Here is a 15389-nt window from a genome sequence, read left to right on the forward strand (position 1 = left end):
AGACGTGCTGTATGTTGCACACCTGAGTACAGTACCTATGTTTAACTATGTTTCGTAAATTGACTCATTTGCTCTGTATGTAGTACGGTTAAACAACTTTTATCAAGATTGGTTAGTTTCCCTTAATGCCGTGTTGACAACGGCACTGAAACTATCGAGAGCTGACTCATTCCAGGAAATGGAATAGGCTCATTTGAAAAAACATATATATTGTATTAATGACTGATTGATTATAATCTAGAGCTGGAGTCTATTATTATTTTTGATCGGAAGGTTTTCTGCAATTTGCGAAATAAAAATGTTGAACTTTAACTATGCTTTAGTTTCGACTTTGCTCTCTCTCTCTCTAGATATGGCTTCCTCCAGCATTCTACTTTCTGAAGACCATTTCCTGTGCTCTATCTGTCTGGATGTGTTCACTGAGCCAGTCACCACTTCATGTGGACACAGCTTCTGCATCACATGTCTCACAAAGTACTGGGATAGAATGGACCTGTGTCAATGTCCACTGTGTCAGGAGAAATTCTACAGACAACCTGAGCTTCGTGTCAACACAACGTTTAGAGAAGTTGTAGAGAATTTTAAAAAGATGAGAGACAGAGGTAAAGATGAATCTCCTCCCAAACTCGGAAAAGTGCCTTGTGACGTCTGCACTGGGACGAAGCTCAGTGCCATGAAGTCCTGCCTGCTCTGTCTAACCTCTTACTGTAAGATTCACCTGGAGCCTCATCAGATCGCCCCAGCCTTAAAGAGACACAAACTGATCGACCCTGTGGAGAACCTGGAAGACAGGATCTGTAAGAAGCATGACAGACTCCTGGAGCTTTTCTGTAGGACTGACCAGACATGTGTGTGTCAGTTCTGCACTGAGGCAGACCACAAGACTCATGACACTGTCTCTATAGAGGAAGAGTGTGGAGAGAGGAAGTCTCAGCTAGGGAAGACTGAGGCAGAAGTGCAGCAGATTATCCAGGAACGAATGCAGAAGGTTAAAGAGATCAAACTCTCAGTAGATCTCAGCAAGAGAGATGCAGATAGAGAGATAGCAGACAGCATACAGGTCTTCACTGCTCTGGTGCGCTCAATTGAGAAAAGCCAGGCTGAGCTGATTGAGGTGATTGAGGAGAAGCAGAAAGCAGTAGAGAGGCAGGCTGAAGGGCTCATTAAAGATCTGGAGCAGGAAATCACTGAGCTAAAGAGGAGAAGCACTGATCTGAAGCAGCTCTCACACACTGAGGACCACCTCCAACTTCTCCAGAACTTCCCATCACTAGTGTACAAACCTCCACCCACCAAGAACATGTCTGAGATCAGTGTTCACAGTGATCTGTGTGTGGGGACTGTGAGGAGAGCAGTGTCTCAGCTGGAAGAGACACTGAATAAAGAGATGGAGAAGCTGCCTGAGGTCAAACTGAAGAGGATTCAGCAGTATGCAGTGGATGTGACTCTGGACCCTGATACAGCACATCACAAACTCATCCTGTCTGAAGATGGGAAACAAGTAAGACGTGGAAACATACCACAGAATCTTCCTGACAATCCAAAAAGGTTTGATCGTTTTGCCATGACCCTTGCAAAGGATGGCTTCTCCTCAGGGAGATTTTACTATGAGGTGACGGTTAACGGTAAGACTAGGTGGATTTTAGGAGTGGCCAGAGAGTCCATAAACAGGAAGGGGTCTATATCACCTAGGCCTGAATATGGACTCTGGTCTGTGGTCTTAAAGGATGGGAATCAATACACAGCCTGTGCCTCCCCCCACGTCATCCTCTCTCTGAGAGAGAAGCCCCAGAAGGTGGGGGTGTTTGTGGACTATGAGGAGGGTCTGGTCTCCTTTTATGATGTGGAGGCCAGGTCTCATATCTACTCTTTCACTGGCTGCACCTTTAAAGATAAACTCTGTCCCTTCTTCATCCCCAGTCATAATGATGATGGAAAAAACTCAGCTCCTCTCATCATCTCTCCTGTCAATCACACAGGCTGATAAAAAAATGGAGAGAGAGTCATTTTTCGGTTATTGCCATAAATTGTCATTTGTGTTGAAAAATGTTTTGAGCTTGTAATGTACCATAATGCATCTTTGAACATTTATATAAAGGTATACTTAATGAATACAACACAGCTTTGGTGTCACCCTGTCTCAAAAACAGATGGTTTTCACCGCTTGGAACTATTGGAAATGAAGCTTTTTGTCCTGACTGTGCATGTATTGAATGTGAGAAAGTACTTGCCTTTGAGCTGGTCTTTGGTTTGTGACAGTGAATGTAATAGAGGACGTACTTTTCCTTTGAGCTGGTTGTGGATGTAGGTGAGGATAAGGCCAGGGATCTCCACCAGGGGGATGATGAAGGAGCCTTTGGCCACGTTGCCCAGGTTTTAGTGGGACAGTTGCATCATAGAGGATGGGGTCAGGGCCAGCTGAGATGTATTCCTGATGTCCACCACAGGGTACAAGTAAAGAGGAGTTTGAAATAGTATAAGTGGTACACTACACACCTGGGTTCAAATAGTATTTGTTTTCTTTCACATACTTTTGCCGTTTGATTGAGCCGGTATGGAGTGCCAGATGGGCAGGGTCTGTACTTTAGGGACTATTCCATTGGTTCAACCACATCAGGCGAGATCAATGAAGTCCACTGCATAAAAATGTTATACAACATATTCTGGGTTGAACTCTGCTTTCATTTATGAATAAATATACACTTCTAGGCAATTCCTTTTTCTACAGAGTATTACAAACTCAAGCCATCATTTTGGGATTGTCAGTTCATGATCATCCATTGCCTTTGACATAAGACAAACTAAGCACTTGCTGGACCTGCATTTAATATGTTCAACTGCTATAAACATTTCATCATCAGAGTAAATGCCTCTCTCATATTTGATCCAGTGTAGTAATGAGTAAAATGATCCTGTTAACAGGTGAGGGAGAACACAAATCACTAACTTTCAAAACATGTCCATGTAAGAACTTTTCTGTTATGCTAGTCAGTTGTATTTCTCAAAATTGTATTAGATGTACAAATGCAAGTCAAGAAGTGACCATGATCATCATTACCACAACCCCAAAAGTCATTTGAGCTCCAAAACACTTGTAGTGTATCGTAGTGGTGGTTACAAAATAACAGTGGTGACATGGAATGCATTTGAATATTCTCTCACAATACTTTGACCCAGAAGAGGCTTATCTAAAAAACATTGCACCAAACTACACTAACAATATTCTTGACGTATGTACTTTATGTCTCATAAAATATTTGTTACAAAAAGGCATTGTGCTTAAAAAAAACTGTGTGCCATAAATTAATAAACAGGTTATCAAAAAATATTGTAGTCTCTGGGACTGGAGTGATATCATGTTAAACCTATTGCACATGGATTCAAGAAAACTTCTGCAATGCCTTTGGTTTCTGTCTTCAGGTTTGGTTTTTCAAGTAAAAGTCCCTCCATGAGTCTACAACAATAAACAAATGGAGTGTTAATCTTTACTATTGTCTTCATCAGCACCATCATTTTGGGTATATGACTCTAGATTATGGAGTTAAATTAATGTATTCTCTGTTGGAAAAGTTTTGTTAACTCACCATGGACTTCATCTCAGCACAGACTCCATCTGCAACGGACCGATCCCGTCCCGCCATATTCTTACTGTTCTCGACACACTCCGAAAGAGAGAGAGAAAGAAAAGATAACGTGAAAAGCGTGTTGGGTGATGAGATAACAAGGTGAGCGCTGTTTAAAATGTGCAAAAAACGCTATTCGCCATATATAAATGGATTGGTACTCTGCAAAACACCAGTCTCAACGTCAACAGTGAAAAAGTGACTCTGGGATGCTGGCCTTCTAGGCAGAGTTGCAAAGAAAAAGCCATATCTCAGACCGGCCAATTAAAATTATAAAAAATTAACACTGGACAGAGGAACTCTGCCTAGAAGGCCAGCATCTCGGAGTCGCCAGTTGAGGACTTGTGAAGTGTCTGTTTCTTAAACTAGACACTCTAAAGTACGTGTTCTCTTGCTCAGTTGTGCACCGGGGCCTCCAACTCCTCTTTTCATTCAGGTTAGACCCAGTTTAATCTGTTCTGTGAAGGGAGTAGTACACACTGTTACACGAGATCTTCAGTTTCTTGGCAATTTCTCGCATGGAATAGCCTTCATTTCTCAGAACAAGAACAGACTGACGAGTTTCAGAAGAAAGATCTTTGTTTCTGGCCATTTTGAGCCTGTAATCGAACCCACAAATGCTGATGCTCCAGATACTCAACTAGTCTCAAGAAGGCCAGGATGACAGTTTTCAGCTGTGCTAACATAATTGCAAAAGGTTTTCTAATGATCAATTTGCCTTTTAAAATTATAAACTTGGATTAGCTAACACAACGTGCCATAGGTACGTACACAAGAGTGATGGTTGCTGATAATGGACCTCTGTACGCCTATGTAGATATTCCATTTTAAAAAATCTGCCTTTTCCATCTACAATAGTCATTTACAACATTAACAATGTCTACACTGTATTTCTGATCAAGTTGATGTTATTTTAATGGACAAAAATGTGCTTTTCTTTCAAAAACAAGGACATTTCTAAGTGACCTCAAACCTTTGAACGGTAGTGTATATAAGGCTGCGTCACGATTCTTTCTCAAAGTGAGCACAACATTAATTTAACAATGGTGGAAACTCCCTCTCGAAAATGATTACACCAATCCATTGCTTTTAAGTCCATGACAGGTGGAGAATCGGGACGCACCTATAGCCTCCCATGAAGCCTCGCCTCCCTTCCCCTCACCATGAGGGACTTGTCCATGTAGAACTCTCGGCCGGGGCTGCTGTCGTTGTGCTTTGTGTCCACGGCGAAGCAGAGGAAGAGCATGTCAACCACAATCTCAAGGATAGACAGGAAGCAGTGGGTCACCAGCCAGGGGAACAGGCAGACGATGAGCAGGGGCAGCATCCACACCATGTTGTCCCGCTGGTAGTTGAGCGCCAACACACCGGCGAACACCGTGCAGCAGACGGAAAGTACCTGGATACACACATACGAAGGAAAAGACGGAGAGAAAGGGGGGTGGGAAAGGGGAAAGAGACAAAGAGAGAGAAAAATAGAGAGACAGTGATAGATTGAATAGTAATATTATGCTTGTAAAATACACACAGATGACAAACTGACAATAAACAAGTACAAAATGGCGCAGTGTGGTGGAAATTACCACCAGGGACTCAAATTCAAACTTAAATGAATCATTCTTTATTATCAGCAAGGTGTAGAGGTTCCAACAAACTCTCATGTCAGGTCCGTTTTGGAGAAGCTGATAGCATCACCTATACGCCAAGGCGGAGAAGTGCCTTTTCTTCCAGCAGGCGTGCCCTCTGATGTGCGAGACCGTCTCTTCGCCTGGGCACACACAGCATCTGTGTTGGGGCACCCGGGTATAGCCGTACTATCGTCTGTCTCTCCACCAACTACTGGTTGCCCACCATGGCCCAGGATGTCCGGGTTTATGTCTCTTCCTGTTCCACCTGCGCACAGAGCAAGACATCTAGACACCTCCCTCATGGCAAACTTATGGCAAAGGCTCTCTTCTCTCACATCTTCCGGCACTATGGGATCCCGGAGTACATGTCTGACTGTGGTTCACAGTTCACTTCCTGTGTCTGGAAGACCTTCATGGAACGACTGGGGGTCACGGTCAGCCTCACCTCCGGAAACCATCCCCAATCAAATGGGCAGGTGAAAAGGCTAAATCAGGAAATGGGTAGGTGCCTTCGTAGTTACTATTTAGAAGAAAAATAAACGCGCACCTACAGTGGGGCAAAAAGGTATTTAGTCAGCCACTAATTGTGCAAGTTCTCCCCCTTAAAAAGATGAGAGAGGCCTGTAAATTTCATCATAGGTACAAAATGATTTTTTTTCTCCAGAAAATCACATTGTAGGATTTTTAATGAATTTATTTGCAAATTATGGTGGAAAATAAGTATTTGGTCACCTACAAACAAGCAAGATTTCTGGCTCTCACAGACCTGTAACTTCTTCTTTAAGAGGCTCCTCTGTCCTCCACGCGATACCTGTATTAATGGCACCTGTTTGAACTTGTTCTCAGTATAAAAGACACCTGTCCACAACTTCAAACAGTCACACTCCAAACTCCACTATGGCCAAGACCAAAGAGCTGTCAAAAGACACCAGAAACAAAATTGTAGACCTGCACCAGGCTGGGAAGACTGAATCTGCAATAGGTAAGCAGCTTGGTTTGAAGAAATCAACTGTGGGAGCAATTATTAGGAAATGGAAGACATACAAGACCACTGATAATCTCCCTCGATCTGGAGCTCCACGCAAGATCTCACCCCGTGGGGTCAAAATGATCACAAGAACGGTGAGCAAAAATCCCAGAACCACACGTGGGGACCTAGTGAATGACCTGCAGAGAGCTGGGACCAAAGTAACAAAGCCTACCATCAGTAACACACTACACTGCCAGGTACTCAAATCCTGCAGTGCCAGACGTGTCCCCCTGCTTAAGCCAGTACATGTCTAGGCCCGTCTGAAGTTTGCTAGAGAGCATTTGGATGATCCAGAAGAAGATTGGGAGAATGTCATATGGTCAGATGAAACCAAAATAGAACTTTTTGGTAAAAACTCAACTCGTCGTGTTTGGAGGACAAAGAATGCTGAGTTGCATCCAAAGAACACTATACCTACTGTGAAGCATGGGGGTGGAAACATCATGCTTTGGGGCTGTTTTTCTGCAAAGGGACCAGGACGACTGATCCGTGTAAAGGAAAGAATGAATGGGGCCATGTATTGTGAGATTTTGAGTGAAAACCTCCTTCCATCAGCAAGGTCATTGAAGATGAAACGTGGCTGGGAATTTCAGCATGACAATGATCCCAAACACATCGCCTGGGCAACGAAGGAGTGGCTTCATAAGAAGCATTTCAAGGTCCTGGAGTGGCCTAGCCAGTCTCCAGATCTCAACCCCATAGAAAATCTTTGGAGGGAGTTGAAAGTCCGTGTAGCCCAGCAACAGCCCCAAAACATCACTGCTCTAGAGGAGATCTGCATGGAGGAATGCGCCAAAATACCAGCAACATTGTGTGAAAACCTTGTGAAGACTTACAGAAAACGTTTGACCTCTGTCATTGCCAACAAAGGGTATATAACTAGTATTGTATTGAGATAAACTTTTGTTATTGACCAAATACTTATTTTCCACCATGATTTGCAAATAAATTCATTAAAAATCCTACAATGTGATTTTCTGGATTTCTTTTCTCATTTTGTGTCATAGTTGAAGTGAACCTATGATGATAATTACAGGCCTCTCTCATCTTTTTAAGTGGGAGAACTTGCACAATTGGTGGCTGACTACATACTTTTTTGGCCCACTGTATGTCAAAGTGCTGTACAGAAACACAGCCTAAAACCCCAAACAGCAAGCAATGCAGGTGTAGAAGCACGGTGGTGTCACGCCTTGGTCATTGTATTTTGTGTTTTTTTTATATGTTTGGGTAGGCCAGGGTGTGACATTGGTTTATATGTTGTTTTCGTATTGGGGTTTGTATAGTTGGGATCGCGGCTGTTTAGGGGTGTGTCTAGTTATAGGTTTGGCTGCCTGAGGCGGTTCTCAATGAGAGTCAGGTGCTTCTCTTTGTCTCTGATTGGGAACCGTATTTAGGTAGCTTGAGTTCGCGTTGTATTTCGTGGGTGATTGTACCTGTCTTTGTGTATTCACCAGATAGGCTGTATAGTTTCACGTTCCGTCTGTTGTTTTGTATCTCACAGTTATTTCATGTATCGCTATTTCCTTTATTAAAGCACATGAGTAACCTACACGCTGCATTTCGGTCCGACTCTCTTCTTTCAACAGACGAACGCCGTTACAGGTGGCTAGGAAAAACTCCCTAGAAAGGCCAAAACCTAGGAAGAAACCTAGAGAGGAACCAGGCTATGAGGGGTGGCCAGTCCTCTTCTGGCTGTGCCGGGTGGAGAATATAACAGAACATGGCCAAGGTGTTCAAATGTTCATAAATGACCAGCATGGTCAAATAATATTAATCACGGTGAACAGGTCAGGGTTCCATAGCCGCATGCAGAACAGTTGAAACTGGAGCAGCAGCACGGCCAGGTGAACTGGGGACAACAAGGAGTCATCATGCCAGGTAGTCCTGAGGCATGGTCCGAGGGCTCAGGTCCTCCGAGAGAGAGAAAGATAGAAAGAAAGAGATAATTAGAGAGTGCATACTTAAATTCATACAGGACACCGGATAAGAAAGGAGAAATACTCCAGATATAACAGACTGACCCTAGCCCCCGACACATAAATTACTGCAGCATAAATACTGGAGGCTGAGACAGGAGGGGTCAGGAGACACAGTGGCCCCATCCGAGGACACCCCCAGACAGGGCCAAAGAGGCAGGATATAACCCCACACACTTTGCCAAAGCACAGCCCCCACACCACTAGAGGGATATCTTCAACCACCAACTTACCATCCTGAGACAAGGCCGAGTATAGCCCACAAAGATCTCCTCCTCCAAATCAAATCAAATCAAATTTTATTTGTCACATACACATGGTTAGCAGATGTTAATGTGAGTGTAGCAAAATGCTTGTGCTTCTAGTTCCGACAATGCAGTAATAACCAACAAGTAATCTAACTAACAATTCCAAAACTACTGTCTTATACACAGTGTAAGGGGATAAAGAATATGTACATAAGGATATATGAATGAGTGATGGTACAGGGCAGCATACAGTAGATGGTATCGAGTACAGTATATACATATGAGATGAGTATGTAGACAAAGTAAACAAAGTGGCATAGTTAAAGTGGCTAGTGATACATGTATTACATAAGGATGCAGTCGATGATGTAGAGTACAGTATATACGTATGCATATGAGATGAATAATGTAGGGTAAGTAACATTATATAAGGTAGCATTGTTTAAAGTGGCTAGTGATATATTTACATCATTTCCCATCAATTCCCATTATTAAAGTGGCTGGAGTTGGGTCAGTGTCAATGTCAGTGTGTTGGCAGCAGCCACTCAATGTTAGTGGTGGCTGTTTAACAGTCTGATGGCCTTGAGATAGAAGCTGTTTTTCAGTCTCTCTGTCCCAGCTTTGATGCACCTGTACTGACCTCGCCTTCTGGATGATAGCGGGGTGAACAGGCAGTGGCTCGGGTGGTTGATATCCTTGATGATCTTTATGGCCTTCCTGTAACATCGGGTGGTGTAGGTGTCCTGGAGGGCAGGTAGTTTGCCCCGGTGATGCGTTGTGCAGACCTCACTACCCTCTGGAGAGCCTTACGGTTGAGGGCGGAGCAGTTGCCGTACCAGGCGGTGATACAGCCCGCCAGGATGCTCTCGATTGTGCATCTGTAGAAGTTTGTGAGTGCTTTTGGTGACAAGCCGAATTTCTTCAGCCTCCTGAGGTTGAAGAGGCCCTGCTGCGCCTTCTTCACGATGCTGTCTGTGTGAGTGGACCAATTCAGTTTGTCTGTGATGTGTATGCCGAGGAACTTAAAACTTGCTACCCTCTCCACTACTGTTCCATCGATGTGGATAGGGGGGTGTTCCCTCTGCAGTTTCCTGAAGTCCACAATCATCTCCTTAGTTTTGTTGACGTTGAGTGTGAGGTTATTTTCCTGACACCACACTCCGAGGGCCCTCACCTCCTCCCTGTAGGCCGTCTCGTCGTTGTTGGTAATCAAGCCTACCACTGTTGTGTCGTCCGCAAACTTGATGATTGAGTTGGAGGCGTGCGTGGCCACGCAGTCGTGGGTGAACAGGGAGTACAGGAGAGGGCTCAGAACGCACCCTTGTGGGGCCCCGTGTTGAGGATCAGCGGGGAGGAGATGTTGTTGCCTACCCTCACCACCTGGGGGCGGCCCGTCAGGAAGTCCAGTACCCAGTTGCACAGGGCGGGGTCGAGACCCAGAGCTTGGAGGGTACTATGGTGTTGAATGCCGAGCTGTAGTCGATGAACAGCATTCTCACATAGGTATTCCTCTTGTCCAGATGGGTTAGGGCAGTGTGCAGTGTGGTTGAGATTGCATCGTCTGTGGACCTATTTGGGCGGTAAGCAAATTGGAGTGGGTCTAGGGTGTCAGGTAGGGTGGAGGTGATATGGTCCTTGACTAGTCTCTCAAAGCACTTCATGATGACGGAAGTGAGTGCTACGGGGCGGTAGTCGTTTAGCTCAGTTACCTTAGCTTTCTTGGGAACAGGAACAATGGTGGCCCTCTTGAAGCATGTGGGAACAGCAGACTGGTATAGGGATTGATTGAATATGTCCGTAAACACACCGGCCAGCTGGTCTGCGCATGCTCTGAGGGCGCGGCTGGGGATGCCGTCTGGGCCTGCAGCCTTGCGAGGGTTAACACGTTTAAATGTCTTACTCACCTCGGCTGCAGTGAAGGAGAGACCGCATGTTTTCGTTGCAGGCCGTGTCAGTGGCACTGTATTGTCCTCAAAGCGGGCAAAAAAGTTATTTAGTCTGCCTGGGAGCAAGACATCCTGGTCCGTGACTGGGCTGGGTTTCTTCTTGTAGTCCGTGATTGACTGTAGACCCTGCCACATGCCTCTTGTGTCTGAGCCGTTGAATTGAGATTCTACTTTGTCTCTGTACTGACGCTTAGCTTGTTTGATAGCCTTGCGGAGGGAATAGCTGCACTGTTTGTATTCGGTCATGTTACCAGACACCTTGCCCTGATTAAAAGCAGTGGTTCGCGCTTTCAGTTTCACGCGAATGCTGCCATCAATCCACGGTTTCTGGTTAGGGAATGTTTTTATCGTTGCTATGGGAACGACTTCAACGCACGTTCTAATGAACTCGCACACCGAATCAGCGTATTCGTCAATATTTTTATCTGACGCAATACGAAACATGTCCCAGTCCACGTGATGGAAGCAGTCTTGGAGTGTGGAATCAGCTTGGTCGGACCAGCGTTGGACAGACCTCAGCGTGGGAGCCTCTTGTTTAAGTTTCTGTCTGTAGGCAGGGATCAACAAAATGGAGTCGTGGTCAGCTTTTCCGAAAGGGGGGCGGGGCAGGGCCTTATATGCTTCGCGGAAGTTAGAGTAACAATGATCCAAGGTTTTACCACCCCTGGTTGCGCAATCGATATGCTGATAAAATTTAGGGAGTCTTGTTTTCAGATTAGCTTTGTTAAAATCCCCAGCTACAATGAATGCAGCCTCCGGATAAATGGTTTCCAGTTTGCAAAGAGTTAAATAAAGTTCGTTCAGAGCCATCGATGTGTCTGCTTGGGGGGGGATATATACGGCTGTGATTATAATCGAAGAGAATTCTCTTGGTAGATAATGCGGTCTACATTTGATTGTGAGGAATTCTAAATCAGGTGAACAGAAGGATTTGAGTTCCTGTATGTTTCCTTCATCACACCATGTCTCGTTAGTCATGAGGCATACGCCCCCGCCACTCTTCTTACCAGAAAGATGTTTGTTTCTGTCGGCGCGATGCGTGGAGAAACCCGTTGGCTGCACCGCCCCGGATAGCGTCTCTCCAGTGAGCCATGTTTCCGTGAAGCAGAGAACGTTACAGTCTCTGATGTCCCTCTGGAATGCTACCCTTGCTCGGATTTCATCAACCTTGTTGTCAAGAGACTGGACATTGGCAAGAAGAATGCTAGGGAGTGGTGCACGATGTGCCCGTGTCCGGAGTCTGACCAGAAGACCGCTACGTTTCCCTCTTTTACGAAGTCGTTTTTTGGGGTCGCTGCATGGAATCAATTCCGTTGACCTGTTTGTAAGGCAGAACACAGGATCCGCGTCGCAGAAAACATATTCTTGGTCGTACTGATGGTGAGTTGACGCTGATCTTATATTCAGTAGTTCTTCTCGACTGTATGAAATGAAACCTAAGATGACCTGGGGTACTAATGTAAGAAATAACACGTAAAAAAACAAAAAACTGCATAGTTTCCTAGGAACGCGAAGCGAGGCGGCCATCTCTGTCGGCGCCGGACAACCCAAGGGGGGGGCGCCAACCCAGACAGGAAGACCACGTCAGTGACTCAACCCACTCAAGTGACGCACCCCTCATAGGGACGGCATGGAAGAGCACCAGTAAGCCAGTGACTCAACCCCTGTAATAGGGTTAGAGGCAGAGAATCCCAGTGGAGAAAGGGGAACCAGCTAGGCAGAGACAGCAATGGCGGTTCGTTGCTTCAGTGCCTTCTGTTCACCTTCACACTCCTGGGCCAGTCTACACTCAATAATAGGACCTACTGAAGAGATGAGTCTTCAATAAAGACTTAAAGGTTGAGACCGAGTCTGCGTCTCTCACATGGGTAGGCAGATCATTATTTAGCAGCCGTATTTAGCACTAACTGAAGTTTATTCAGTGCTTTATCCAGGTAGCCGGAAAGTAGAGCATTGCAGTTGTCTAACCTAGAAGTAACAAAAGCAAGTATTAATTTTTCTGCATCAATTTTGGACAGAACATTTCTGAATATTTTGCAATGTTACGTAGATGGAAAAAAAGCTGTCCTTGAAACAATCTTGATATGTTCGTCAAAAGAGGGATCAGGGTCCAGAGTAACGCCGAGGTCCTTCACAGTTTTATTTGAGACAACTGTACAACCATCAAGATTAATTGTCAGATTCAACAGAAGATCTTTGTTTCTTGGGACCTAAAACAAGCATCTCTGTTTGGTCCGAGTTTAAAAGTAGAACATTTGCAGCCATCCACTTCCTTGTCTGAAACACAGGTTTCTAGCGAGGGCAATTTTTGGGCTTCACCATGTTTCATTGAAATGTACAGCTGTGTGTCATCCGCTTAGCAGTGAAAGTTAACATTACGTTTTCGAATGACATCCCCAAGAGGTAAAATATATAGTGAAAACAATAGTGGTCCTAAAATGGAACATGGAAGATCACCAAAATTTACAGTTGATTTGTCAGAGGACAAACCATTCACAGAGAAAAACTGATTTCTTTCCGACAGATAAGATCTAAACCAGGCCAGAACTTGTCCGTGTAGACCAATTTGGGTTTCCAATCTCTCCAAAAGAATGTGGTGATCGATGGTATCAAAAGCAGCACTAAGATCTTGGAGCACGAGGACAGATGCAGAGCCTCGGTCTGACGCCATTAAAAGGTCATTTACCACCTTCACAAGTGCAGTCTCAGTGCTATGATGGGGTCTGAAACCAGACTGAAGCATTTCGTCTACATTGTTTGTCTTCAGGAAGGCAGTGAGTAGCTGCGCAACAGCTTTTTCAATTTTTTTTGAGAGGAATGGGAGATTCGATATAGGCAGATAGTTTTTTATATTTTCTGGGTCAAGGTTTGGCAATTTCAAGAGAGGCTTTATTACTGCCACTTTTAGTAAGTTTGGTACATATCCGGTGGATAGAGAGACATTTATTATGTTCAACATAGGAGGGCCAAGCACAGGAAGCAGCTCTTTCAGTAGTTTAGTTGGAATAGGGACCAGAATGCAGCTTGAAGGTTTAGAGGCCATGATTATTTTCATCATTGTGTCAAGAGACATAGTACTAAAACACTTGAATGTCACCCTTGATCCTAGGTCCTGGCAGAGTTGCGCAGACTCAGGACTACTGAGCTTTGGAGGAATACACAGATTTAAAGAGGAGTCTGTAATTTGCTTTCTATTGATCATGATCTTTTCCTCAAAGAAGTTCATGAATTTATTACTGCTGAAGTGAAAGTCATCCTCTCTTGGGGAATGCTGCTTATTAGTTAGCTTTGCGACAGTATCAAATATACATTTTGGATTGTTCTTATTTTCCTCAATTAGGTTAGAAAAAAAGGATGATCGAGCAGCATTGAGGGCTTTTCGATACTGCACGGTAATGTCTTTCCAAGCTAGTCGGAAGACTTCCAGTTTGGTGTGGCGCCATTTCCGTTCCAATTTTCTGGAAGCTTGCTTCATAGCTCGGGTATTTTCTGTATACCAGGGAGCTAGTTTCTTATGACAAATGTTTTTAGGGGTGCAACTGCATCTAGGGTATTGCGCAAGGTTAAATTGAGTTCCTCAGTTAGGTGGTTAACACATCTTTGTCCTCTGACGTCCTTGGGTAGGCGGAGTGAGTCTGGAAGGGCATCTGGGAATCTTTGGGTTGTCTGAGAATTTATAGCATGACTTTTGATGCTCCTTGGTTGGGGTCTGAGCAGATTATTTGTTGCGATTGCAAACGTAATAAAATGGTGGTCCGATAGTCCAGCATTATGAGGAAAAATGTGATGAAAGTGATGAAATGTGATGAAAGAAATAAACACTGAAATAAATCGATCTATTATTCTGACATTTTACATTCTTAAAATAAAGTGGTGATCCTAACTGACCTAAGACAGGTAATTTTTACCAGGATTAAAATGTCAGGAATTGTGAAAAACTGAGTTTAAATGTATTTAACCTGTAATGTATGTAACCTCCGACTTCAACTGTTAGTGAATGTCATAAAGGACTTACTTTTCCTTTGATCTGGATGTGGGTAATTGTGAAAAAGGACTTAAGCTGATTGTTGCTACTGCATAAGTGAATATGGTAAAGGACATACTCAGCCTTTGACCTGGTTCCACAGTTCTGTACTTTGATAAAGGACATACTTTTTCTTTCAGCTGGCTGTGGATCCAAGACTCTGTGTGGAATAGGAAGTAATGTGCCTATGAGCTGGTTTTTCGATTTAGGATAGTGACTGAATATGATAAAATACATACTTTTATTTTGAGCTGCTTGTACAGTGCTTTCAGAAAATACTCACACCCCTTGACTTATTCCACATTTTGTGTTACAGCCCGAATTCAAAATATATATTTTTCACCCATCTACACACAATACCCGATAATAAAGTAATATATATATATATACATACACATATATATATATATACATATACATATACATACACACACACACGTGTGAACAAGTATTTGATACATTGCCGATTTTACAGGTTTTTCCTACTTACAAAGCATGTAGAGGTCTGTCATTTTTATCATAGGTACACTTCAACTGTGAGAGACGGAATCTAAAACAAACATCCAGAACATCACATGAACGGATGATCTCTGCATGTGTGGTTCCCACCATGAAGCATGGAGGTGGTGGCGTGATGGTACTTTGCTGGTGACACTCAGTGATTTATTTAGAATTCAAGGCATACTGAACCAGCATGGCTACCACAGCATTCTGCAGTGATACGCCATCCCATCTGGTTTGCACTTAGTGGGACCATCATTTGTTTTTAAAACAGGACAATGACCCAACCCACCTCCAGGCTGTGTAAGGGCTATTTGACCAAGAACGAGAGTTAATGGAGTGCTGCATCAGATGACCTAGCCTCCACAAATCACCCGACCTCAACCCAATCGAGATGGTTAGGGATGAGTTGG

General features: G+C 44.0%; 1 protein-coding gene across 1 annotated transcript; it reads left to right on the top strand.

The window, feature by feature from the left end:
* LOC115137342 (E3 ubiquitin-protein ligase TRIM39-like) lies at positions 1–3488 on the top strand. Its single transcript, XM_065024764.1, has one exon. The coding sequence runs from the start codon at positions 299–301 to the stop codon at positions 1982–1984; it is 1686 nt and encodes a 561-aa protein (XP_064880836.1). The 5' UTR covers positions 1–298; the 3' UTR covers positions 1985–3488.
* Positions 3489–15389: the final 11901 nt, after the last annotated feature.

The sequence above is a fragment of the Oncorhynchus nerka genome, linkage group LG11, assembly GCF_034236695.1.
Source record: "Oncorhynchus nerka isolate Pitt River linkage group LG11, Oner_Uvic_2.0, whole genome shotgun sequence".
Taxonomy (NCBI): Eukaryota; Metazoa; Chordata; class Actinopteri; order Salmoniformes; family Salmonidae; genus Oncorhynchus; species Oncorhynchus nerka.

What these genes read in the sequence shown, in the direction of transcription:
- LOC115137342 (XM_065024764.1), top strand. Translation starts at nt 299, where the DNA reads ATGTTGAACTTTAACTATGCTTTAGTTTCGACTTTGCTCTCTCTCTCT.